At 38.9% G+C, this 26,699-nt stretch overlaps 4 protein-coding genes across 4 annotated transcripts in view; 2 read left to right on the forward strand and 2 right to left on the reverse strand.

The window, feature by feature from the left end:
- The window catches only part of LOC309688124 (extracellular calcium-sensing receptor-like), a gene marked incomplete at its 3' end in the record, with an annotated part of 58,276 nt that overhangs the window by 2,233 nt on the left and 29,344 nt on the right, over positions 1-26,699 (reverse strand). Inside the window, exons 4-6 of the mRNA XM_082503600.1 lie at positions 2,198-2,467; positions 1,788-1,994; positions 1,431-1,706 (exon numbers count right to left, since the gene is read on the reverse strand). Coding sequence (XP_082359726.1) covers positions 1,431-1,706; positions 1,788-1,994; positions 2,198-2,467 — 753 coding nt within the window. The remainder of the gene's footprint in view (positions 1-1,430; positions 1,707-1,787; positions 1,995-2,197; positions 2,468-26,699) is intronic.
- On the forward strand, positions 4,914-10,810 carry LOC309688118 (extracellular calcium-sensing receptor-like). The gene is made up of 10 exons (XM_082503593.1): positions 4,914-4,967; positions 6,951-7,087; positions 7,360-7,654; positions 7,760-7,846; positions 8,027-8,296; positions 8,500-8,706; positions 8,794-9,069; positions 9,153-9,380; positions 9,470-9,593; positions 9,681-10,810. Exons 1-10 carry the CDS (start codon positions 4,926-4,928, stop codon positions 10,610-10,612), a joined length of 2,598 nt encoding a protein of 865 aa, XP_082359719.1. The 5' UTR covers positions 4,914-4,925; the 3' UTR covers positions 10,613-10,810.
- On the forward strand, positions 11,646-17,977 carry LOC309721120 (uncharacterized protein). Its single transcript, XM_082558472.1, has 12 exons — positions 11,646-11,965; positions 12,301-12,507; positions 12,761-12,999; positions 13,087-13,187; positions 13,280-13,464; positions 13,953-14,141; positions 14,642-14,728; positions 15,411-15,664; positions 15,743-15,868; positions 16,767-16,907; positions 17,361-17,472; positions 17,650-17,977. The coding sequence occupies exons 1-12, from the start codon at positions 11,833-11,835 to the stop codon at positions 17,865-17,867; spliced, it is 1,992 nt and encodes a 663-aa protein (XP_082414598.1). The 5' UTR covers positions 11,646-11,832; the 3' UTR covers positions 17,868-17,977.
- On the reverse strand, positions 18,221-21,361 carry LOC309721121 (uncharacterized protein; the record flags this gene model as incomplete). Its single annotated transcript, XM_082558473.1, has 6 exons — positions 20,958-21,361; positions 19,942-20,075; positions 19,505-19,652; positions 19,144-19,392; positions 18,774-19,044; positions 18,221-18,421 (listed from the first exon to the last, which is right to left on the reverse strand). The coding sequence occupies exons 1-6, from the start codon at positions 21,350-21,352 to the stop codon at positions 18,221-18,223; spliced, it is 1,398 nt and encodes a 465-aa protein (XP_082414599.1). The 5' UTR covers positions 21,353-21,361.

Below are 26,699 nucleotides of genomic sequence, written 5' to 3' on the forward strand. Positions count from 1 at the left end.
GACCCGACGCATCAGAATCTGTGAGATGCCAGCTTTCTCCCCCGACGGCAGGTACACAGACACGCCATTGGTACTGAAAGCCTGTCTCACAGCTTCTGATGTTGCAGGTTTTGTAACTCTCTGACCAAAATTCACTGAACCAGCGGCAAAAAAGATCCAAACTATGCTTCACATTTGATAAACATTGTCATTAATTCCCTCTTACTTTGGCTGTTTTGCTTCTACCACAGTAAAACCCCACTTCCTACACAGCTCTCTCTCTCTCTGTGTATTTCAAGGACAGTTTCCCATCTAAAAATCTTGGGTTTTTTGCTTTAGTTCCTTGCTTATTACGCAAAAGTCTACTGTTGTGTTCACTTCAGCAGCATGTGGTAATGTTCATATGTTGATTCATGGTTTTCTTCAGTTTTTGATTTAATCCAGAATATATTTAAGGGGGTTATCTGCTATATAAAAAGCCAGGCCAGGAAAATCTCCTTCCTCCTTGTTTTTCTGTGTTTTATCCTCAGTTACGTTGACACGAAGGCATCTGGTGTACATCTCTGATGAAGTCTCACAAGTGTCAGTACTGATAAATGATCAAAATTATAATATTTCTGACTGTCTCAGTCAAAATTGAATTGAATCGAATCGGAATCAATTATAGAAATTAGTGACGATACCCAGTCCTAGTGCGAAGGTAGGTATCCCCGACAGAATTTGTTTCCCCTGCGTTGGGAGCACTCACTGGGCTGTCCAAATCACAGACAAACAGTATTCCACATTCTTGATTTTTAGTTCACAAACACTTCTTATAATGACTAACTACTCCTGATATTTTGGAGATGTTAGCTCTTTATACAGTAAAGTTACAGTGGGATACAAATAATATCAGCCTGATCCTGCTGCAATTTGTTCCCCTCAATTCAATTCATGAACAAACAGTATCCCACAGTTGTTTATGTTTTTGAACCCATTTTGCACAGAGAGGCATTTTTTGAAAAATGTATTGATAGCAATGTTGAATGTTATTACACAGTTAAAAAAAACAACTACACATACAATAATTACAACATAAGGATGGTTTGTTTTTCTGTTATTTAAAAGAGGTAGTAGTTTATTTATTTAGAGCTATTTCATATACTCTGAACTATTTAATATATTTATTTAATTTAGTTCAGTCTGCTACTGTCATTATCTTGGAGCAACTGTAACCACATAATTTCCTTAGGGATTAATAGAGTATTCTGATTCTGATCTAAATACATTAAAACTACTTTATATCAGGTGTACAGAAATAGAGGAGCACAGAAAATCCTCTTAGCTTCTTCCAGCTTTTTTACCATTAAACTAATATGGCATTGTATTTAATCCTACATGGTGAATTTTGCTCTGAAAGTAATTACAAGCAAACAATTTATTCATAGGTGGAGGGTAGTTTGATATCACACCTGCCATGGCTCCAGTGACTGCAACGTGGCACAGTTGTGTCCACTGAAAGGCCCTCTTCCTGGCACGCACTGGAGCATGTCATCAAGAGAATGTGCAAAAGCATACACAGCTTTATACACATTGTACTCAGGCCGCAGGTTAGAAATGTCCAAAAATTCAGTGTCTACTTTTTCTAGATCTTCCTTTCCAGTGCATAATGCACCTCCACCTTCCAGCCAGCCTGGTGGAGCTGGTGCAAATCTGCACTGAAATGTGAATTCCCAAAACTGATTCACCTGAAATATTTAGATCTTATAAATATGAATTATGATAATATAGGGTTCTTGCACATACCATAGTAAAGTATAAATACTCACCATGCTATTCCCATAGCTATTGTTGTGATGTAGATTGGGACGTGTTTTTAACAGGAATTCCCTGAGCCCTGGTATTTCCCCATGACGAATGGCAATACCCAGTGTACCACCCAGGTATGGCATAAGCTGAGGTGTTTGGAGCACAGCAGCTGCTGTCCAGGCTTCACTGGCCATCCACTGTAGGCCAGTTACATTTTGCCTCACTACCTGTGCATTGTATTATACCAAATGTATAAAGTGATACTGGAATAGGGACATTATTATACCATTCAAGTAGTTGCTGATCTTGGAAAATACCTCCAGGTGACTAGCTTTCTTTACTCATTCACACAAACACACGACATGTTTTACACAATGTAATAAATGAAATCTTAGTAATTAGTAAAAATGTAATTGTTTTATATCCGAACCTCTTCCATGAGGTTTATCATGCCACTCTCATGTGCAAAAATAATGACAACTCGAGCAGTAGAGGTTTTCATCACATTCACAATCCTCCTCAGTTCATCTGCGTCTTTGTCCCAAGGTAAAACCTCGAAGTAAGCAAGGCAACCTTCACCAGACCGACTGAGCTCAGATTGTAAGAATCTTGCTGCATGAAGTCCATAATCATCATCACTGACGAGCAGACCTGCCCAAGTCCAGCCAAAATGTTTTAGAATGTGAATCATAGCACGAACCTAAGTGAATACAGATTAAAACATTATTGCAAAGACAAGGAAAATCTTTAAATCTATAACCATTATCTTCACTGAAGCCACACAATAATAAAATAGCGTGTAATAGCACAGTCTTGACACACAATAATGAAAGATTACTGAAAGATTTTCACCTGGAAGACATCACTTGGGATCGTCCTAAAGAAGGATGGATATTTTTGATGGTTACTCAGGCAGGAACACGTGGAAAAGTAACTCACCTGTGAAAATTACAGACTGTATATTGTAGAAATATGTAAAAACCTAAATACTGCAGTTTTTCAATTTTGTTGTGTAAACTAAGTCGGTTTTGACAAGTGGCTTTAAAATTGCAGTTACATTAAAATGATCCAGCAACACTGTTTCTTGCTAAGCAGATGACTTACCATAGGTACTCTGTACAAACCTAAAATGCTTGAGATAGCAGTAGAGTGTGCCGAGGGAGAATCACCAACAATCCCTAAGACTGGAGGATTTCCAATACATGTATCATCTAATATAATTTTTTCCTCTTGACCACTGGCTAAAGACAATGCTGCACGGAATCCAATTCCAAGGTTGATGCAGTTATCATAAAGAGTGTATCCCAGAGTGACATTAGGTAGCAGATTGGAGTTGCTGTTGATCTCATCAATAGCAAAAGCCATGGTTTGTGCCAGTCTAAATCCTAGTTCATAAAAACTAAAAAGAAGAAAAAAGAGAGAGATAATTATTGAATAATACAGTAATACAGCAGAATACTTGGAAAACTTATTGCAAAACTAACAAAAGAATTACAGAAAATTAATGACAACAATTAAAGATATATTTTAATTTAAAAAAACCCAAAACAGATGCTTCAGCCAAGAAACATTTTTTTTCACAAATGTATTAATACACAAAGTATACTTTGGTAATAAAATGCATATTGACATTGGCACTGATTTTCCCCATTTTCTTCTTTCTTCTTGTTTTTTTCCCACCCTGTCATACTTACCCATGGCATTTAGGCTGTTGGGGGTCTGAGATAAAAGACAGGTCAGGAACACTTGTAAAAAAGTGGACTGGAAAGAGTCCACCCAGAATGACATCTCCAGTTTTTTTATTCCCATTTAGATTAAATTGTCCCTGTAATTGACAGGAGGGAGAGATGATATCAGAAGATGATACAGCATAAGATGAAGAGAAATAAAGCAAAATGAGCAAAATGGTTTGTAATAATAACCACATGATAGATTTCTAATTTTCTGAGTCTAGTAATTAGGTTTTATTGTCTTGTCACTCCCTTTTGTTGGAAAGTGTTGACTAATCTTGCACACCACCCATCTGGGAAAAAGACGTAGCAGGGGGAGGGTCTAAAATATACTACATTTCCTGTCCAGTGCAAACACTATAAGGGAATTAGATGGATGCCAAGAACTTTGTTTTTTGTGCGTTTCGTTAATTTCATTTTGATTGATTTTTATTTTCAGTTTTAAAAAATTAATGAATATTCTTAAAAAGCCCAAAAGGTTTATGGTGAAAAAAAAAAAACGTTTTAAAAAATCATCTAGGCCAAATTTAGCTGTCTTTAACAGTAAATCTTTCATATTATAAGAATTTTTTTAAATGTTTTTCTTGTGACACAAAAGGACCCAATTCACACAGTGTTGCCAGACAAGTAAATGTTTATTGACATAGTTTTTCATGATTTCTGCTTTTGCAGCTCTCCAGTTGCCTCCACTCTAGCTCAGCCCAACACCGCTCTCTCATTGGGCCCCCACACTCTATTCAAATAGGGAGGTATGATTAGATGATGGCAATCAGCTGTGTAGGTCAGTCTCCCCTGCCACCACATCCTGAACCCACTGCTCCACCCCTCCCCTGCACCCAAACACAAACCACACCAAAAAACAGGCAACATTTACTTATATAGTTTTTTTTTTTATTCCACAAAAGAGAATCCATATCCACAAATTACTGTTTTCAAATATAGAACTTTACAGCATTAGAAAGGATATTTAGAGCCTGGTATCCATGCTCAGTAATCCAGCTAAAGAAATTCCAGAAATTTGATTCTGTTCATCTGGAGGTAGCATTTTCATTGTGGGAAACATTTACTTGCACTGCCCGCAGGTTGGGGAAACCTGCAGTCAGTGGAAACTGAGGAAGTCATTTAGATGAGTGATGAAACATTTTTCTCATTGAAAACACTACTTCTAGATGAAAAGATAAAATTCCTTTCTTTGGCTAGGACTACATCAAGCTGGTACATGAGGAAACAGCACATGAGATGGAAGACTACAGGAACCACCTGAGATACAGCCTCAGATGCAGAAAGAGCAACTTCACTTTCAGAGTTATGGAGACAAAATTGTGGATGTGGAAGCACAGCAAATGGAAATTTCAACCCATCTCAACAATGCAAAACCCCCAGTGTCTAATATCAGCATTGAGGAGACACCAAGATCATCATCCATACATGTGTAGGTGCACATGTCTTGAAGCATGCTCAATCATCCAGGTAAGTAAATTTTAATTCTGTTTCTTTTCTGGAAATAGATTTTCAGTAGAAGAAACGTTTCGTCACTCATCCCAGTGACTTCTTCAGTTAACTGCAGGTTTCCCAAACCTTATAAACAATACCTTTGCACAATGACTGAAACTAGCCCACTGAATGAACAATGGGCTGTGAGATCAGTTTAAAAAACCCAAAAACCACAGAGACGAATTTGAAGTTGAGATGAATTTTCAGAGAAATTTCAGAGAAAGTTTGTCTTAACTGTTCTGATACTCCTGATACATAGGGGGTCACTACAGGTTTTCACTTAGGCAGCAGCTGTCCTTCTCTCCTGGATCAGCTGGAGCTTTCTTTAGGCACTTTTTTTAGCTTTTACAAATGTCCAGCAGGGAAAACATTTACTCAGGGCCTTCTTATATGATGTTCTTCTGCTTCCCTGGCCGATGTGTCTGTGCGGATGGTGTTGGCTCTATGTTGTAGCGTCCTGATGACACCCAATATGCTCCAATGGATAATGAGAATCAAACATTAAATACTGATCTTTATGCACAGGTTTACGGCACACATCAGCTTTTAAATGTCCCTCATTACAGATGGAAATCTCACAATCTAACAAGACTAACCTGCAATTTTTGGGGTGTAGGTGTAGGTGCTGAAACAAACAGACGGCCATGAGAAACATTTCTCACTACTTCATATCAGCAGTACTTACGTGCCCCTGAAATGAGACCATGTAGTATTCACAGAAAGAGCGTGAAAGATTGTTTGAGCAGGACAGACTTGAAATCTCCTTCCTTTATCTACTTCACATGAACATCAACTTGAGTGATATTCATGTCCACCAAACTTTACACTTAGAAGGATGCATCCATTGGACAATGAATGTTAAATAGAAAGCACGGGGTGTATAAATGGGTGTGAATGTTTGAATCAGGCAAGTTGCATTGGAAAAGCACTATATAAGAACCAGATAATAGCTGTGTAATTTACGCCACTGCTTTGCATTGCAGTTGGTAATTTAAGGGTTGGTTAGCTGCTTGGCCATGGAAACCTATTCCATGAAGGTCTCTACCCAATGTTCTTCAGCTAATTTGAAGGCCACATGGAATTTGGAGTTCTGTAGTGATTGACTCTGCAAAAAAGTTGGCAACTTCTGTCCACTATGCTCCTGTCCACTTGCTGACGCCACTCTGTGATTTTACATGACCTACCACTTCATGGCTGAATTGCTGTTATTCCCAATCACAGTAACTTTGTTTTAATACCACTCAGCTTGTTGGATAGGATGCATCCTATCATGGTGCTACACTGCAATTCCCTGAGCTCTAGAAAGTGATTCATTCTTGAGTTTGCTTGAGTTTACTTGAGTTTATACGTCTGTGGCCATGGAAATGATTAAACACCTGAATTCAGTATTTTGATTTTGATTCGTGAGATAATACTTTCAGTTATATAGAAAATAAAAAGATACTTTAATACATGCTCACTGAAGTCCACTTAGTGTGGCTTTAAAAAACTAAATCAATACAAAACCCTAAAATATTCTGATTATATAGCAATTTTGCAGTCAAAGACAAATCAAATAGGGAATAGAATTTTTAAACATGACCTTTCTGAGACATTCATGATAAAACCTGCTGTACATAAATTGAAATTTTGATGTTTATTTTTCCTTTTATACATCTTGTATGGTGGTTAAACCCCAAGAATAATCATTCTTCTGTTATATTGATTTACCAGTGTATATGAAATGCATTATATGCCCTGCCCCCTTCTTATTCTTTTTCCCTAATGGGTGGAGTGCAAGATTAAGTGACACAACATTTCAATAAAAGGGATTAGTAAAGCAATGAAACATAATTACTAGGCTCAGAAAATCAGAAAGCTGTCATGTGCTCATTATTACAAACCAATTTGCTCTTGATCATTTTGCTGTATTTCTACTTTTCTTATGCTGTATCATCTCATGTATTTCCCTTCTGTCAGTTACAGGGACAATTTCATCTAAATGGCATGCATAAGAGTGGGGATGTCGTTTTGGGTGGACTGTTTCCAATTCACTTTTTTAGAAGCGTTCCTCATCTGTCTTTTACCTCAAAGCCACAACAGCCTACATGCCATGGGTACGTTTAACAGATTATCAGTTTAATTGTTGCCATTCGTTTAGTAACTACTAGCTTTGCCATATATTTCCAGGGAACATGTTTGATTTTTAAGTAATATAATATATAGATTTTTAAGCATCTGTTGTTATTTTTTTAAATTAAAATATATCTTTAATTGTCGTCATTAATTTTCTGTAATTTTTTTGTTAGTTTTGCAATAAGTTTTCCAAGTAGTCTGCGGTATTACTGTATTATTCAATAATTATCTTTCTCTTTTTTCTTCTTTTTAGGTTTTATGAACTAGGATTTAGGCTGGCACAAACCATGCTTTTTGCTATTGATGAAATCAACAGAAATTCCAACCTGTTACCAAATGTGACTCTGGGATACACTTTTTATGATAACTGCGTTGAACTTGGAATTGCATTTCGTGCAGCATTGTCATTAGTCAGTGGTCAAGAGGAAAAAATTATATTGGATGATACATGTGTTGGAAATCCTCCAGTCATAGGGATTGTTGGTGATTCTTCCTCTACACCTTCTATTGCCATCTCCAGCGTCTTAGGTTTGTACAGAGTACCTATGGTAAGTTTTCAGTTTAACCATAGCATGTTATTTTTGTTTATATTAACTTAATTGTAAATTTAATGTCAATAATAATATACAATATACAGTCTGTATTTTTCACAGGTGAGTTATTTTGCTACATGTTCCTGCCTGAGTGGCCGTCAAAAGTATCCATCCTTCTTTAGGACGATCCCAAGTGATGCTTTCCAGGTAAACGTCACCAAAATTAAAGAAATGAAAAATAAAGAACTAGTTTTTTTAAGGATATATCTGATGAATACCTGTTTACCAACAGAATACATAATGATGTGCTGTAAAGCTGATGAAAAGAAATGCTAAAGAAAGATTTTTCTAGCCTATGCAATAATGATTTAATCTGTATTCACTTAGGTTCATGCTATGATTAACATTCTCAAACATTTTGGCTGGACTTGGGCAGGCCTGCTGGTCAGTGATGATGATTATGGATTTCATGCAGCAAGAGCCTTACAATCTGAGCTGAGTCTGTCTGGTGAAATTTGCCTTGCTTACGTTGAAGTTTTACCTTGGGACAAAAGCACAGATGAAGTCAGGAGGATCGTGAATGTCATGAAAAAATCCACAGCTCGAGTTGTCATTGTCTTTGCACATGAGAGTCGGATGATAAAGCTTATGGAAGAGGTCTGGCTTTAAAACAATTTAATTATTACTAATTTAAAAGATCACTAAGTGTAATACGTATCTTTCATATTTATGTGAATGTGTATAGAAAACAAATCACATTGAATTATTTTGGCAGACCAGAAACTAGTAGAATTTCATGATGATATTATTTTTTTAAATTTCAGTATCACTGTAAACTTTTGATTTAATACAATGCACAGGTACTAAGGCAAAATGTGACAGGCCTACAGTGGATGGCAAGTGAAGCCTGGACATCAGCTACTGTACTCCAAACCCCTCAGCTTATGCCATACCTGGGTGGTACACTGGGCATTGCTATTCGCCGAGGAGAAATACCAGGGTTCCGGGAGTTCCTGTTACAAATACGTCCTGACCTATATCACAACAATAGCTATGGGAATAGCATGGTAAGAGTTGAACCATTTACTGTAGTATATGCAAGAATTGCATATTTTCTTTATGTCTAACAAACATATTTCAATCATATATTTCAGGTGAATCAGTTTTGGGAATTCACATTTCAGTGCAGATTTGCTCCAGCTCCACCAGGCTGGTTGGAAGGTGGAGGTCCACTATGCACTGGACAGGAAGAACTTGAAAAAAAAGACACTGAATTTTTGGACATTTCCAACCTCCGGTCTGAATACAATGTATACAAAGCTGTTTATGCTTTTGCACATTCTCTTGATGATATGCTGTATTGCAAGCCAGGAAAAGGGCCTTTCAGTGAACACAGCTGTGCCACATTGCAGTCACTGAAGCCATGGCAGGTGTGATATCAGGTTACACTCAATCTAAGTCAATTGCTCTGTAATTATTTGCAAGTTAGATAAAACACATTCTTTTTAAACAGCTTGTTTATTACTTGGAAAGGATGAACTTTACCACACCATTTGGTGATCAAGTGTCATTTGATGAGAATGGTGATGCATTGCCAATTTATGATGTGATGAACTGGTTGTGGCTCCCAGATGGAAGCACTAAAGTTCAGAATGTGGGTGAGGTTAAGAGATCAGCTTTCAAAGGTGAAGAACTCATACTTGATGACGACAAAATCTTCTGGAACTTTGATTCGAAAAAGGTTATATATGTTTTTTCAGACATTTATATCTTATCACATGTATGTTATATATGTCATTCAGGCAGATCATTTTTACTTTCTTCTTGTAGCCACCTCGATCAGTATGTAGTGAGAGCTGTCCTCCTGGTACCCACATGGTGAGAAGGAAGGGGGAACCCGAATGCTGCTTTGACTGCATCCCTTGTTCTGAGGGAACAGTCACTAATAAGAGCAGTAACTATTTATCTTTCAGCACAGCATATTTAATTAATTCATATTAAATATACAAAGTGTTTCACTATCTGCCCTCTTTTGTATCAGACTCCTTGGGGTGCACCAGTTGTCCAGAGGATTTTTGGTCAAACTCCCAACGTGACTACTGCGTTCCTAAGAAGACAGAGTTCCTCTCCTACCACGACCCTCTGGGTATTTGTTTGACAGCAACCTCCTTACTGGGCACATTCATATGTGCTGTTGTTCTGGGGATCTTTATCTATCATCGCAAAACACCTATAATACGTGCCAACAATTCAGAACTTAGTTTCCAGCTATTACTGTCACTCAAGTTGTGTTTCCTGTGTTCACTTCTGTTCATTGGACGACCCATGATGTGGACATGCCAACTCAGACATGCAGCATTTGGGATCAGCTTTGTGCTGTGTGTCTCATGCATCCTGGTAAAAACCATGGTTGTTCTGGCTGTGTTCAAAGCCTCCAAGCCAGGAGGGGGAGCCAGTCTGAAGTGGTTTGGTCCTATGCAGCAGAGAGGAACAGTTTTGGTTTTCACATCTATTCAGGCAGCCATCTGCACTACGTGGCTTGTCTCTTCCTCTCCAACTCCACATAAAAACACCCAATATCACAATAACAAGATTGTTTATGAATGTGCTGTTGGTTCCACTGTTTGTTTTTCAGTGTTATTGGGCTATATTGGTGTGCTAGCTTTCCTCAGTTTTCTAATTGCATTCCTGGTGAGGAATCTCCCTGATAGTTTTAATGAGGCCAAACTCATCACATTCAGCATGCTGATCTTCTGTGCTGTGTGGGTGGCCTTTGTTCCTGCTTATATCAGCTCACCAGGAAACCATGCAGATGCAGTGGAGGCATTTGCCATCCTGGCCTCAAGTTTTGGCCTGTTAGTTGCACTATTTGGACCCAAATGTTACATAATCCTGATAAGACCAGAACTGAACACAAGAAAAGCTTTAATGGGTCGTGACATTGTATGGAAAAAAAATTATGATTCAGAGTGAAAAACTACATGTGGAAAATAAAATATACATAATGAATTGAATTCACAGAAATTTGTAGAAAGATCCCAAGACGTTTGTGTTAATAACCTATTAATGCAAACTTCAAGAAGTATGATTTTACCAGAAAAAAACTTGTAGTAGTTTGTGTAGTAAGTAGGAATTGGAGCTGCAAAATGCATGGCTTCTTGTTTCTTTTTAATACCAAGAATACTTCAAAAGTGTAATGATTACTTAGAAGTACCTGTGGTAATTTTTATGTAATAAACTGTATTCATTGATGCAAAATGAAAGACTCCCAAGAAGTCTGATGATTAGGTGAAATATCCATAGAAAATGCAAAAAACACCTGATTCAAAAATAAACAATAAAACAACAATAAACACGTATTTATACTGATCAAAAACTAGCTGGATAATAATCTATTTTATCATGAATCACAATATGAAACATATCAAAGAGTTCTGTCAAAAGAGCTTGAAAAATAAATAAATACATAAGATAAGGCTTGAAAGTATAGAGTATATTTTATATCTGGATGACAATACAAGGTAAAATAATATGAGGTGGAAAAGTATGGAACGCCAGGACTGCCATAACGAATTAATTAAATACACCATTAAATAATTAATTAAATGTGTCAATAATTAATTAAAATTGGAATTAATTAATTAAATAAATAGTTATGACACATGTAATTAATTAATTATTGACACAATTAATTATTTATGTATTTCACATTTTAATTAATTATTGACACATTTAATTAATTAATTATTGACACATTTAATTAATTATTTATGTTTTTCACATTTTAATTAATTATTGACACATTTAATTAATTATTGACACATTTAATTAATTATTTAATGATATATTTATTTATTTCATTTTGGCAGTTCTGGCGCCTGGCTGTCATCATGAAATAATTTTATCTGTCAGCCTCACTCATCAAACTCAGGGGGCGGGGTTAACGCTCTCCCTGTGGCTTGTCTGACATCTGATTGGTTAAACTGTAAAGCAAGTCCAGACAGATCGATCCCTGATAATAGATTGATGTACTCCCAGTAAATCTCACTCCGATCCTTTAGGTGGTGATATTCATTTTTAACTTTGCTTGGATGCGCTATGCAGTTGGAAGCAAGAAGTTGCCGCCATAAAAATCAAGACACTTGACAATACTTGTGTACCTCAATTGATACATTGCACGACGTGTACGAGAAATGTCAAAAAGCTGTCCGGAGCTGCTGAGAGAAGCAGCGAATTTAATTGAAGAAGCTCTGAGGACAAATTCCCCAACTCCGTCAGCTCAGACACAGCAGATACCTGCGGCACCATTACATACACCTGTCCAAAGTAAGTAACGTCAGCCACGTGTTATACTAATTGATGACTTAGCACACAGTTAAATCTTAGCAATCAATATGAGCATCTAAATTTCAGTGGGCGGGGGTTGTGCACCTAGGTTTATGTGTGGTAGTTAGCTAATTATGCTTTGTGTGTGACTCACTTTCGTTGTGTGTGGATGGGGCATGAAACTAGATAGTCAGTAAAACGCCCTTATTTTGCAGCACCATGCCTGGTGCTGATGTGTAGCGTTAGTGACGTTTAAAATGATGCTAAGCTGAAAGTTCAGACTGTTGTAGCTGACTGGTGGTCTGTTCCGCTGGGATATTTTCTTTGTGTTGCAGCCGAGCTAGCAAGGCTCTTTGCTCCGTATAATGGTGGGAGTAGAAGAAATATGATAAGACGGTCAGCACAGAGCCTAGTACCTAGAAGAAGCTACACACATACGTTCTGTTGCTTGGCTGATCACAAGGCTAACAAAGTTCCAAGCATTCAGCTTAAAGCAGACCTCCATGCTGCAGGACTTGGAGAGCAAAAAGTGACATTTTCAGGTAAGTCTGATAGTAGAAATTTACCAGAGCCCAGTTTTGATTGTGGTTCACTGTAGGTTTTTTTGTTTGTTTGTTTTTTGTTTTTATAATTTTTAGCGTGAATGTGATAAATATTTTGTCATTTTAATTTAAATTGGACTTAAATTTCAACTGTGTGATTGTTATTTTGTGGCTATTAGATAGTACTGGCTTGTTTTCAAATATGTGGGTGTTTGATTGAATGGATATTATCTGTTTATTCTTTTAAATACAGGGAATGACAATGATCCCGAGACTGTAAGAACTAAACTGATGGAAGTGTTTCCAAAGCTCCAAGAAGGGGGAGGATTTGAGTTTCTAAAAATTACAGGATCTACTCGTAGTCGAAATCTTGCATTGCTTCAATGTCCCAGCACTGGATATACCATTGGGTATCTGAAAGACCCATCTGCAATGATTGGGCAGGCTACAATCTACATCCGTCCACTTCAACAGGACTTGCACTTTGATTGTGTACATAAATCTATATTGTCATCATTGTCATCAAATAAATAGCATTGTGGAATTTAAATTTATAAATGGATGTTTTTTATCTTTTAGGAGAGCTCAGGTCATGCCTCTGGTCCACTCATCTCCTGTATTACTTGTCAGAAGGAATTTTCCTTTTCTGAAATAAAAATGCACAGAGACAGCTGTGCTGGGTATGTACTAACAAAGACATATGTGTACTACATATTCATTTTACATTAGGAAAATGAGAGAGTATGACTATGTCAATTTTGTTAACTTCAAGGACATCCACGCAGGAATCACATAGAGAACGAGAGGGAGGCCATGTTGAAGAAAATGATAGAGAGCCAGCCACAGTCAGTGAAAGTGTGCCAGTTAGGCCTGAAACATCAGAAACCTCAGCTCAAAGTGCAGTAGTACCAGTAGTAACTGGTACTGAGGAGTTTGTTCACAAAGAACCTGACAATGGTCTGTGTAAACACATAGAGGTGCTATAAGTTTGCAAACAACTTACATTCATTCAGTAAAAAAATATTACCTTTAATAAAATTACTTTAAAATAAGTAGTACTGCATGTAATCAACAATGTAATTCATGACTATTAATGTTAAAATACTTTCTTGGGTTCTTAATGTTGTTTGGAAACCCTGAAAGTGATGCTAGGGTAACTGAAACCAGGAATCAAACCTCATTCTGTGCAGAAATGGAATATTTAGAATATTTCTGGTAATATGTATTAGAAGATTGATTGGGTGAATGCGACTGTAGCATAAAGGCCTTTTAGTGTTTGTGGTAAAACACTATATAGGTACTAGGCCATTTGCCTTTTGGTGCTGCACTGAATGACATTTTTCAGGTGTTCTTCATCTTTGACTGTAAAGGAATGCATATCTGCATGTAACATGTTAAGAAGGTTTTTTCTATGTGTAATTTTTTCATTTATTTTTGCGGTCTAGATTGGGTGGTGATTAAAGATCCAGCTCATGCTGCCAAAGTTTTCAGAGAAAATCTACTTCGGGAACATGCATCTGGGACACCACTTCAGCTGAGGATGGATGTGAGGGACTCTGAGGAGGACAGAGACCGGGCACTTCTCTCATTCTATAAACAAGAATGGGCATGTCCACTTCATTGTACCCTTGATGGTTAGTAATAGAAATCTATTGTGTTAAATAAATTAAATTAGTTAAATGTCTTTCAATGGAGTTGTCTTAGTGGCTTACTGATTTCATGTGGCTGAAATGCATCATACGATGAGCTCCGTTGGCCAATCATGCTAACTACAATGACAGTTATAGTGTTTTTACTCTATCACACAGAATTAGCCCTGTTACTGTGAAAAACTGAATTGAATATTAAAAAAATTTAATTTGTTACAGGTTAATAAGTTGGTTGTGAATGGGCCCAGTGGTCCTAAATAATATACCTTACCACTATTAATATAAATGTGTATTGTACAATACTCCTCTTTTTTTGTTTTCTGGCAGGGTCAGGATTCTAGGATTCCAACCAAAATAATATTGCTTTCTCTTTAAAAAAAAAAAAAACAATGTTTTTAATTAAATAGGTTTGGCAATAATACTCAGCCATTTTTTTTTTTTTTTTTTTTTTTTTGTACAGTGTAATCATCTGTATTTTATTTCAGGTGATGCTGCTGTTGGACAAGGGGTGATGCGGTACTTTGTGACAACAATAATATCCAAACTCCAGTTTGGATTCAGAGTAGATCTTGGTAAGTGTACCACTATTTTCATATGCTTTTGTTGTGGAATTTTTCCATTAAAGAAAGCCTGCAGACGAGCGGTAGCTAACATTCTTTAATCCAAACACACAAAGAACAGACAACCAAGCTTGGTGGAGCCTGCATGTCCGCGGGACAGACGGTCAGCAGAGTCTCTCTGAGCCCAGCATGGCTCTCAGTTAAATACCTTTTTCAGGAACAAAAAGCAGTACACAGCTGTTTCACACCTTAAGGTTCACACTCCCTTGCTACCTCCCAGAGTCCTCGAAGAGACAAGACTCTTCCTGTGGAGTTGTCTGCTTCCCTAACTTCCTTACTAGACCCCCATCATTTGTCTTGCTGTATGAGTGTGAGACTTGTTAAAATCCAGTGGCACCAAGGCATTATACGATAAAATAATGTGATTAATACATAAGTAAAATAAATTCTATATACACGGTATTTCACCACTTTTAAATGTATTTTACTCTTATGTGGTGTTTGTGTCTGGATTTTTTTTTTTTTTTTTTTTTTTAGAAATTAACTAAAGGATAATATTGGTATATATTATCATAATTACCTCACTCTCCTTGCTTTAAAGCTTGTGATAATTTTGAAAATCCAGTTTTACATAAAGCACTGGCAAATTTAAAAAAGTAAAATAAAGAAAACTCTGCTTTCTTGGTACTTCTAGGAGGAATGGGTCGAACACTGCTATTTGAGGGTGAACCGGACCATCTGGTCCCAGCAACATCAGAGGTACTTATCGAGAGCAGCCTCTTCCGGGTTGCAGGAAGGATGTTGGCCCACACCTTTTTGCATGATGGTCCCCGTGTCACAGGATTAAGTCCTGCAATAATTCACGTGCTGTTCAATGGTGACCCGGAATTGGCAACAATTGTTATAAAAGACTGTCCTGATCTGCACATCAGGAGTATCATACAAATGGTATGTAAAATTAAAAAAATTATTGAATTACAATCAGTGTGTGGACTACCACAATAACTTGTTTAATCTTAATTTTAGCTTGAACTCGAAGAACTTACTCAGGAACAGCAAGACACAGTCTCTGATCTTTCCCTGTCTTGGGATCTCCCAGCAGTAAATAAAACAAATAGGAGATGGCTGCATAACAAACTTCTAGTGCATGCGGTAGGTTCTTGCTGGTTAAGTATCAAAGACATTGTTGTAGTTGTTGAAATTAATAAGCAGACGGATTTGTATAGAGTAGCTTTTTATTCTACACTGGCAGGCAATGGTCATGTTTCCTTTTTTTCCCCCCTTTTTATTAGTGCCGAAATTAGTTTTGTAAATATTGGGTTTTTAAGCACTAAAATTTACCATTCTCCCAGTCAAGTTGAAATTCTTCTTCTTTATTTTTTTTTTTCTTAAATCATGCACAGATTTTTTTCATAACCAAAAGCTGACCTTGTCCTTCATACCTGGAAGTGTTGGCACTCACACCCTAATTCCACAAATGCGCGCACACAAGATGAAACTTCAAATACAGAAATCCCTTTACAAAATATCTTCAGGCTGTAGTATACTGACAGCAGGTAAAAAATTTAATGTATGTTTGTGTTTTTAAAATTCCCTTCTTAAAATAAACACATTCCAAATCACTACTTGATTTAGAAAGGGAATCCTCCCACTCACCCATCAGTTGTGCCTTCAGCAGAACAGTTATCTCAAGTCTGCATTACCACGTTTTGCACTTAAATAGGCATTAAAGACACATTGTAGTTAATGAAAAAAGTTACCTTAGCAATTTTTTTTATTTATTTATTTTTTTAATGCAGAATGTGGTTTGATGTTGGGAAAATAACAAAGCCCCCATAAAATATGTGTGTGTGAATTGAAGAGTATATTACTGTAAACTGTGCAAATTTATTATATTTGTCTTTGGTGTATACAGTCTACTACAGTGTAAATAGATATGGCAAAGCACGTCAGTGTGTCTTCATGTAAATTTCCTCTACCGTGCCAACTTGTGTAGAATTCAGGAGGATATTTGTTCTTATACTATGGCTTGTGTCTCTCTGCCTGGAAGGTTATTGGGAGAACCATGCGCCAACTCAAACAGCTGAGAAAGGGAATCAAGGATGTCATGGTATGGCCCCTGCTAACGAGTAGGCCAGATGTTGTCCCGCTTCTTTTCCCACGAATGGCAGAAATGCAGTTCACACCACAGGTAAACCAGTTCTTTCTCATCACTGATAAGAGCGGTCCCCAACCTTTTTTGCACCATGGAATGGTTTATGTCCGATAGTATTTTTAGAGACCAGCCTTAAATCTGTAGTGGATTAATACAAGAAAATAAAACCAGTACCGCTAACAAAAAAAGATGTATTCATAGCACACGGGTAAAGAACCAAGGATACCGAGTTAACGATAAAAACCCTGAAAACCATAAATTTCACACCTGAGCATCAACTCTCACAGCCCTGTACCTCATGACTCACCGACCGTTCCGTGGCCCAGGGGTTGGGGACCAGTGATTTATGAGACCTTATTTATAAATGTATTTGATGAACTTTCCATGATATAATATACTGAAGTTGGTGTTTCCTATTAATAAAAATGGTAAAATATATTCTTTTCACCAGTACTTTAGACTAAGTTGTCCTCTTCCATGTTCTATCAGATGGTAATAGACAAAATCACATGGCCAGCTCAGGATAGTGATGAAGATGAGGAATTTGATGTTGAGTCCATGTGCCGCATCACTGGATTTCTACGGATCTTCATTGAAACTGGTATAGGCACCTTTTTTTTTTCCTTTTTTTTAAATAAAGCTATTGCTCATATTGCAAATGCTTGATAATAAGCATTTAAAGTTATAATGTATGAAATTCATAATTTCACTGTATATTCTCTGCAGCATGATGAACAATTAACTAAATGTTTTCTTAACTCCATTTCTGACTTTCTAGCTTCATCAAGTAGACTGGCCCAACTGATGAAATTCTGGGTTGGCTGGGAGATGCTTCCTCCTGAACTCAATGTGGAGATCTCTGGTGGCACCTTTCCGACAGCGTCTACTTGTTTTGAAACGCTAAAGCTGCCAGCTCATTTCCAGACATACCAAGACTTCGAGGAAGCACTTATTTCTGCAATAAATAGTGCACACACAGGTTTTGGACTGGTTTAAGATTTTTCAGGCTGAAATTTCGCCATAGTTCAAACAGAAAGCAACCAAAGGCGAATGAAACACATGTTTAATGGTTCACATTTTTCTAAAAAGCAATTTTACATTTTGATATAAAATGGACAATGCATCCCAAGCTGTCATGTCTTTTTTTTTTTTTTTTTTTTTTTTTTCCCCACAATTACAATAAAACAAATTATAATTTTGTTAACCAAAAAATTATGTGACAAATGTCATGATGGGGGAAAAACTTGAAAGAAAGAAAGGAACTTGTAAGATTATGTGAGGGAAGCAAATTGTTTTACATTGCATGTCTGTTTGTTTTAGCATGCTAAATAAAAAGCTTGGATTGTATATCAGTCTCCTATGGTTCTTGACAGAATTTGGACGGTCTCCAAGTAAGATCCGATTGCATCTGTCAATGAAACTTCTGGAACTGGCAAAGTAGCAAGCTCTTCATCTGATAGCTCACGGCCCAGCTGAATGTCAGGTACTGATGTAGCGCCTCCATGGTTAGTGTGAGGCCCGTTCCAGTCAATCCCGTAGTCTTCAGAAACCTGAACGTGGAATAATCTTTAGTGTTGTAGTTACAACTACTTTAATAATGCTTTAGGTCATTGCACAACCTATTTGGGACTTTTTTTTGGTCCGCATGTTGGTGAGTATTTAAATAATATGTTAACAATCAAATACTATAAAACAGTACAATTGTGCATAGGCTAGAAAAATGTACATGCGACAAAGAAATCTTAGCTCAAAACGTTGGAGAGCTTAGGTTTGAATCGCTGACTATCACCTTTTAGCACATGGGTTTTCTCCCCTAGTCAAAAACTAAACAGTATGTAGCAGGGTTTTTTTTTTTTTGTTTTGTTTTTTTTTAACTTTGTTAAAAGGCGGTTGTTCTCTAACCTCTGAAGGATCCTCCACGGGGCCTTGGTCTCTGTATCTTATCCAGAGTTGCTGTGGTGACTGATTCCGTTCAGTTCTAAGACCATGACTGTTCCATGCATCTTGGAAAGAGTCTAGGTTGCTCTGTATGTGTGGACGGAAAACTCGGTGCAAGGCGTACAGATGGATTTCACTGTCTGGATTAAGTGTTCCCTGATGTTCCAGTGAAGTGAACAGCTGATAGAAAAGGTCTAGGGCATGCTCGTAGACATCTCTCCACATCCTCTCTATTCTGTGATTAAAATAAAATTGAAAATTTTTATGTGATGTAATTTTCATAAAGCATTACACTGGTAGAGTCTATAACACAGCAACAAAACATGTTATTTACCGCTGATTGTGGACACTTCGGCCTGTGATGTGAGAGTTCCTGTTGGTGCCTCTGCTCCTGATCATGAATTCAGCTACATCGGCATTCTCCCCACCTTTATCAGACCGAACCCTTGATGGCAGTCCGTACTGCTCAACAGCAGCAATAAAGCTCTCCAAGACTGTTCTAGCTCTGTTGTTGCCAGCCACTGTCAAGTAGACAATTAGTCGACTGAATCCATCCGTGCCACCATGGACAACAAATCTCCATCTGTGAGACAATATGTAAAACACACACACAAAAAAAAACAACCTTTTTGTAGAACAATTATTTAAAATATCTATAATATGGTTAATGATTCCTATGTCAATACCACTGATACCTTATTAGCTTATGGTTGCCGTCAATGTGCCATAAGGAGTTTGGACCTGGAACAGAATACTGCCGTCGTCTTAATACATGCAGCCGTAGACGTCTGATGTTCACTCCTTCTGCATCGACTCTGCGTAAAGACTCCCGCAGTCTTGAGACTGAGAGGTGGGCAAAAATAACCACAAACTAACTGGCCACTTCATTAGAAATACCTATATTAACCACCTGACCAATATTGTAAAAATATCTACCAGTAGAATTTCAAATATTCATCAGTTAGTGATACTGTCATGGTCACTTTTGAGGAAAGAGTGTCAGTATAATAAACTGCATAACAAATCATGGTGCTTAGGAAAGGATACATACACAATCATGAGCTTAACTTTAGCTTGGCTCACTAACAGATCACTTATTCATAAATTTCAATAACAGGCTTATTATACTCACCAGGGACACGCACACCTCTTGCATTCAGAAATCCATGCATTAGCTTGTAGCCGGTGTTTGGATGGCTTCTGTGGACTTCATTTACAATACGATCCAACTCCTCATCAGTAACAGATGAATAGAGGTCTGTCTTTCTACACAGATGAAAAACACTGAGTAATGTTGGAGTTTACGAAATATTATCTTAGACTGGTCGACAATCAGGTCTATAAGTGATGACCTGATGAATCCTGCTTCCACGCTCAAACTGCTCTGTGTTTTTTAAGGCTGTTGTGCTTTTAACACGTTTTAATGCTTTGCATCTTGGTCTATCTAATCTCAACAAGCCCCTAAAAACAGTTAGTGATCACTGTCGGCCTCTCTAGGGTTTCATTACCACTGTTGATTTTAAAAACCAGTTTTTAAAACCTGGGTGTAACTGCAGCCCAGCCCATGCAGCAGTATATTAATGACTGGGTGGATTATCTCGATTGTTCTCCTGACTGAAGTTTTGTCCATTTACAGCAGGGGTCTCGAAGTCCGGGCCTTGAGGGCCGATGTCGTGCAGGTTTAAATGTGTCCTTGACCAAAACACAGCTGATTTAAATGGCTAAATTACCTCCTCAACATGTCTTGAAGTTCTTCAGAGGCCTGGTAATGACCTAATTATTTGATACAGGTCACTGTGTCTATGCTGTGTAGCTAGCGATCACATAGCACATCATTATATACCAACTAGCCCAACTTCATTAACCCCACAAAACGTTTATTTTCCTGTCTTCATTTATGTGAAGTGATAGCAGAGCTGTACATCTTAATTTGATTTAGAAAATCTCTTGGTGTGAACATGCAATATTATACTTAGATGGAAACTAGCTAGCTAACTTCCTGCTAACTTCTAACTTCGTTAAATTGCATAAATTCTGTTTTCATGGATGCCTGGATGTTAAACTTAATTGTTGCACCTGGTAAAGGAGCAACGCTGATAATTTTATTACAGAATTTAGACAGTTTTTCAATTCTCAGTGAGTAAATACCTTAAGCCGTTTTGTTCCATACGCCTCCTGATTGTCCTTTCAGACACTCCGAACCTCGTCGCAATTTCACTCGCTGTCAATCCACAGAGAACATGATGCTCGAAAACGTCAATCGGTATATCAAAAGCGGGGCGTCCCGTTCCGTGAGTTTGCCGCTGTTCCGCGATGCTTTGCTGGAGTACTTCATGTAAGTTTGCAGTCACTCTACCATCAATGTCTTGGTTGGAGAGTGCGGAAATAAGTCCAAGAATTTCAATAAATTCCTCAGTTTTATTTGTCACATGCTCCGGCTGAGCAATTCCTGCTTCAACATTATCTGCTAGGTCTAAAATATCTCTTACCAACTCGAGAGCGATTTCACGAAAATCCCCCATGACGGTAGCGATGTTTTGCATGGAGCCACTCCAGACCAAAGCAATGGTTTTGACTCGATCAGCGTTAACCCCGCCCCCTGAGTTTGATGGGTGAGGCTGACAGATAAAATTATTTCATGATGAGAGCCAGGCGCCAAGACTGCCAAAATGAAATAAATAAATATATCATTAAATAATTAATTAAATGTGTCAATAATTAATTAAATGTGTCAATAATTAATTAAATGTGTCAATAATTAATTAAAATGTGAAAAACATAAATAATTAATTAAATGTGTCAATAATTAATTAATTAAATGTGTCAATAATTAATTAAAATGTGAAATACATAAATAATTAATTAAATGTGTCAATAATTAATTAATTACATGTGTCATAACTATTTATTTAATTAATTAATTCCAATTTTAATTAATTATTGACACATTTAATTAATTATTTAATGGTGTATTTAATTAATTCATTATGGCAGTCCTGGCGTTCCATAGAAAAGTGACTGTCAATGGAATATATATATGTCTAATACACAAAAATAAAATGCCATCCATATTTCACAGCTGTGTGTGTGTGTGTGTGTGTTGTTAAATGTTGAGTAGGCGCAGCAATAGAATTGTAGAATTATACTCGCAGGTGTGATGTATCAATGAAATAGTCATTTACAAATAGTAATTTCAACAGAGGTTGCCTTGGCCATTAATTGAACTCTAACCATCCAAAGATCCAACCTCTCCTGCATGAAGTCGCACCAAACAGCAGAGGTATTACCATAAGGTAAATTAATTTCAAGATTATTACATATATGACTTTCATATTTCATATACTTATAGAAAACAGAAAGAACGTCAGCTTTCAAGGTTTCATGGTCCTAAACCCTTTAAGACCGGCTGGGGCGGGCACGCTCCATTTTGCATACCTAATTTTAAATCCCAGTAGAACTGCAACCACATAAGCTAGCGCAATACTGCATTTTGCATATGAAACCTGAGGAGTTGTACTTACATTTTATGCCATCAGCTTGTCCTAAGTCAAGGTTTACTTCCACATATGGCTTTGCAAAAATTTCAAAAAAAGCATTTGCAGCAACAAAAACATAATATTCTAGAAACAGGCTTTGCCGATCCAATCAGCTGTTCATGAATAGACGTCAGCGCGAACTATTGCATGTCTGCCATTACCTATACTGGTGTTTTTAAAAGTCATGTTTGACTTTATGCTTTTCTGTATAGTTTCTGGGATGGTTAGAACTCAAATTGCACTGCTGGAAATTGTTTATGTTTTATAATTCTGACTTTAATCTCAGCATTCTGACTTTACTTTTATGACAGGAGAGGTCTACAGGCTGCTGAAAGCTCGGAATGTTGCCTTCAGAGTTGGAGACGAGGCAAGCCTGAGGACAGCTAGGGCCAACCTTTCCCGTGGCATCAGAGAGGCCAAGAGACAGTACTCCAAGAAAATATCCCATCACTTCAAAGACAGCAGAGACTCACGGAGCCTGTGGCGGGGCATTCAGACCATCACAGATTACAAGCCCCCACCGCAGACTTGTGACAGTACTATCCCCCTGCTGAACGAGCTGAACACTTTCTTTGCTCGCTTTGAAGTCCGAAACAGCACCACTGCACAGAAGACCCCACCCCCTCCTGGTGACCAGGTGATGACTCTGTCCCCGGACAGCGTGAGGAGATCCCTCAGCAGGATCAATGCACGTAAAGCTCCGGGTCCTGACAACATTCCTGGTCGTGCACTGAGAGACTGTGCAGTGGAACTCACTGATGTCTTCACAGACATCTTCAACATATCACTCATCCAGGCTGTCGTCCCCACATGTTTTAAAGCCACCACAATCATTCCGGTTCCAAAAAAGTCATCTCCCTCCTGCTTTAATGACTACCGTCCTGTTGCACTTACTCCCATCCTGATGAAGTGCTTCGAACGACTAGTCATGCAGCACATCAAGACTGTCCTGCCCCCCTCCCTGGACCCCTTCCAGTTTGCGTATCGGCCCAATCGCTCAACCGATGATGCCATCTCCACTGCACTCCACTCAGCACTCACACACCTGGACAAAAAAGATTCATATGTTCGAATGCTGTTCATAGACTTCAGTTCAGCATTCAACACTATAATCCCCCAACAGCTCACTCAAAAACTGGTCCAGCTGGGGCTCAACACCTCACTGTGCAACTGGCTGTTGGATTTCCTCACCGGAAGACCTCAAGCAGTACGGGTCGGCAGTAATACATCCAGCACCATCATTTTAAACACGGGGGCCCCGCAGGGATGTGTGCTGAGCCCCCTCCTCTTCACTCTGACCCATGACTGCACTCCATCACACAGCTCCAACCTCTTCATCAAGTTTGCGGACGACACAACGGTGGTGGGTCTCATTAGCAACAGGGATGAGACCGACTACAGAAGTGAGGTGAGACGCCTGGCCACGTGGTGTGCTGACAACAATCTCTCTCTGAATGTGGAGAAGACGAAGGAGATTGTTGTGGACTTCAGGAGAATGCACACCCAACATGCTCCTCTGACCATTGACGGAGCGTCTGTGGAGAGAGTGAGCAGCACCAAGTTCTTGGGTGTGCACATCACAGAGGATCTCTCCTGGACGTACAACACCACAGCACTGGCCAAGAAATCACAGCAGCGTCTCTTCTTCCTCCGCAAACTAAGAAGAGCAGGAGCACCAGCCCCCATCATGTACACTTTCTACAGAGGCACCATCGAGAGCATCCTGTCGAGCTGCATCACTGTGTGGTTTGGAGCCTGCAATGCGTCCTGCCATAGAACCCTCCAACGCATAGTGAGAGCTGCAGAGAGGATCATTGGTGTCTCTCTCCCCTCCCTCCAGGACATTTACAGCACCCGTCTCACTAAAAAAGCCCTTTGCATAGCGGCTGATCCCACGCACCCAATGCAAAGCTTCTTCAAGCTGCTGCCGTCGGGGAGGAGACTGCGGAGTCTCCAGGCCAGGACCAGCAGGCTGAAGGACAGCTTCATCCATCAGGCTGTCAGGAAGCTAAACTCCCTCCCGATTCTGCCCCCCTCTCCCCTCTTCTCCACCACGGTCTCACTGAACTCTGTCACACACACACACACACTCACTCTCTGACGCACTCACTGGCCTGCCCCAGTCACTTTGTGGAGCATTGGACTGCTTAAGCATTGGACCTCATAAGCCTTTGTTGTTACACTATCTCTTACCATACACTACTAAATCCCCATTTGCACTATTTGCCTATTTGCCTATTTTGCACCACTATGCCTTCTTACTTAAATATTGTATATTGTATATTACATAGCTTTTTTTGTTATACGTAAAACTGTATTGTATTTATTTAAATTTATTTAAATTTTTACTTTTTAATTATTTTATTTGCATTTTTCTAATCACTAGGGTTTGAGAGTAACGCAATTTCTATTCTGTGTATGTCCTGTACATGTGGCAGAATTGACAAATAAAGTTGACTTGACTTGACTTGACTTGACTTATTCTTGGAATTCTGACTTTATTCTTGGAATTCTGACTTTATTCTCAGAATTCTGACTTTAATCTCAGAATTCTGACTTTAATCTCAGAATTCTGACTTTAATCTCAGGATTTTGAGGTGGGCACCTGCAGGCTTCCAGCTTCAGTGACAGCGATGTGTCCAGTTTGGCAGGTGGAGAACTAATTCACTAAATATGGTGGATATAAGTGATTTTTTGCGTGGCCGAGGGGTCCCCGAAGATGCTATTTTATTAATGGAAGAGCAGAAGGTGAGTAACAAAAAGAGAGATAGTTTGGTGTCTCCTATTTTTACAGGAAAACAGTTACGGTACAGTTACGGTTAGCGATTAGCATGCTTGTTAGCTTATAATGTTATATAGGAATGAACGTGTTTCATGATGTTACTGTATACTAGGTGAATTGACGTTTTAACTGTTGTCGATTGCGGGATCATCCCAGATGGGTTCGTTGCATTTTATTTTATTGTTCTACTATTTCAGAGTTTTTCAAGGCAGTTAAGCGGAGCTGTGTTACAGACATAGCTGGACTGGCCATTGGGCATACCGGGCATTTGCCGGGTGGGCCGCTGGCGATTTTTTGTTTTTATGGGCCGATCGATTTTTATTTTTATTTTTTGGAAGGGTATAAATAATGAAAGGTGTTGGATTGGCCAATTGGTCATGATCGACTCTGGGCAGGACCAATTACAGCCGAGGAGGTCGGATGTACCCTCCCTCTTGTTTAGCAATCATATAGACGAACTAAAGAAAATGGAGAACAAAAAAAGAAAAGGAGGTGCAGAAAAAATTAGAGCCAAAAAGAAACAAGCCCTTCAGGCAGACGCTGCCAAATGTGTAAAAATAACTGAATTGTTTGGCGGTAGCTATGGCATAGCTTCCACAGATTTAGCAACATCAGCAAGTGGTGGAGGCCAGCAGGTGGATAAGGGAAAGGGGAGGCAAGAGGAGGAGAGACCCGAGGCGGCCGCCGGTCATAGTGGCAGAGGAACTAAACTTCAGGTAAGAAGTTATGACCTGCTGTCTATCTGTGTCAGCTATAAACCAAGTTTAGTTGTAGTTTGTTTTCGTTGTGCTGACTTTTTACAGCTGCTTAGAATAACTGGTACTGGTGGGATGCCCTCAGGCCTCTGGCCTCTGGGCCTGAAGCTCGGTCCTCTCTGGCACAGCTGGCTGCCGGCGAGGACCGCGGGCACGCCACTGCAACCCCCTCTGGCCTCTGCTCCGTAGCTGCGGGGTGACCTCTCCTTTGGGGCTCTACTCAGCTCTTCCCAGGAGGGTGGCACGGTTCCCCCCCCTTTGGTGGTCCTCCTCGGGTCCTTGTACTCTGGGGCCTCTGCATATCTGGGGCCTGGATCTCCTCCATACCTGCTTCATACCCTGGTGGACGGGGCTATGGCTCCCCACACTCCCTAGCAGATCGTTACATGGAGAAACCTTTGGAATACAAGCATGACAAGACCAAGATGGCGCCGCGTATGGATGCCCTGGTGCTTCAGTGCGTTACTTCTGTTTTGTTTTTGTGCATAACTTCTGTGTCTGGGCACTCCTCTGGATATTCTTACACCAGAGAAGAGCTTCTTAACTACAGGACTACAACACCTGTGGATTTACTTCCAATATTTGTCGCATCTGCGGCAGATTTACTGCAGACTCTGATCAGGAAAGTGAGACGCCGAAAGAGAGGAAAGCGAGCCGGCGCACTCGTGCGTCTGAGGAGATGCGGACTGCGAACTGCTCTTCCTGGGATCTTCCTTTCCAATGTACGCTCACTCAGGAATAAGATAGACGAGCTGGCCCTGATGAGAAGCATGCACAGAGACTTTGCCTCCTCCTGTGTCTTATGTTTTACGGAGTC

Source organism: Aulonocara stuartgranti (genome assembly GCF_965226115.1).
Source record: "Aulonocara stuartgranti genome assembly, chromosome: 14".
Classification (NCBI taxonomy): Eukaryota; Metazoa; Chordata; class Actinopteri; order Cichliformes; family Cichlidae; genus Aulonocara; species Aulonocara stuartgranti.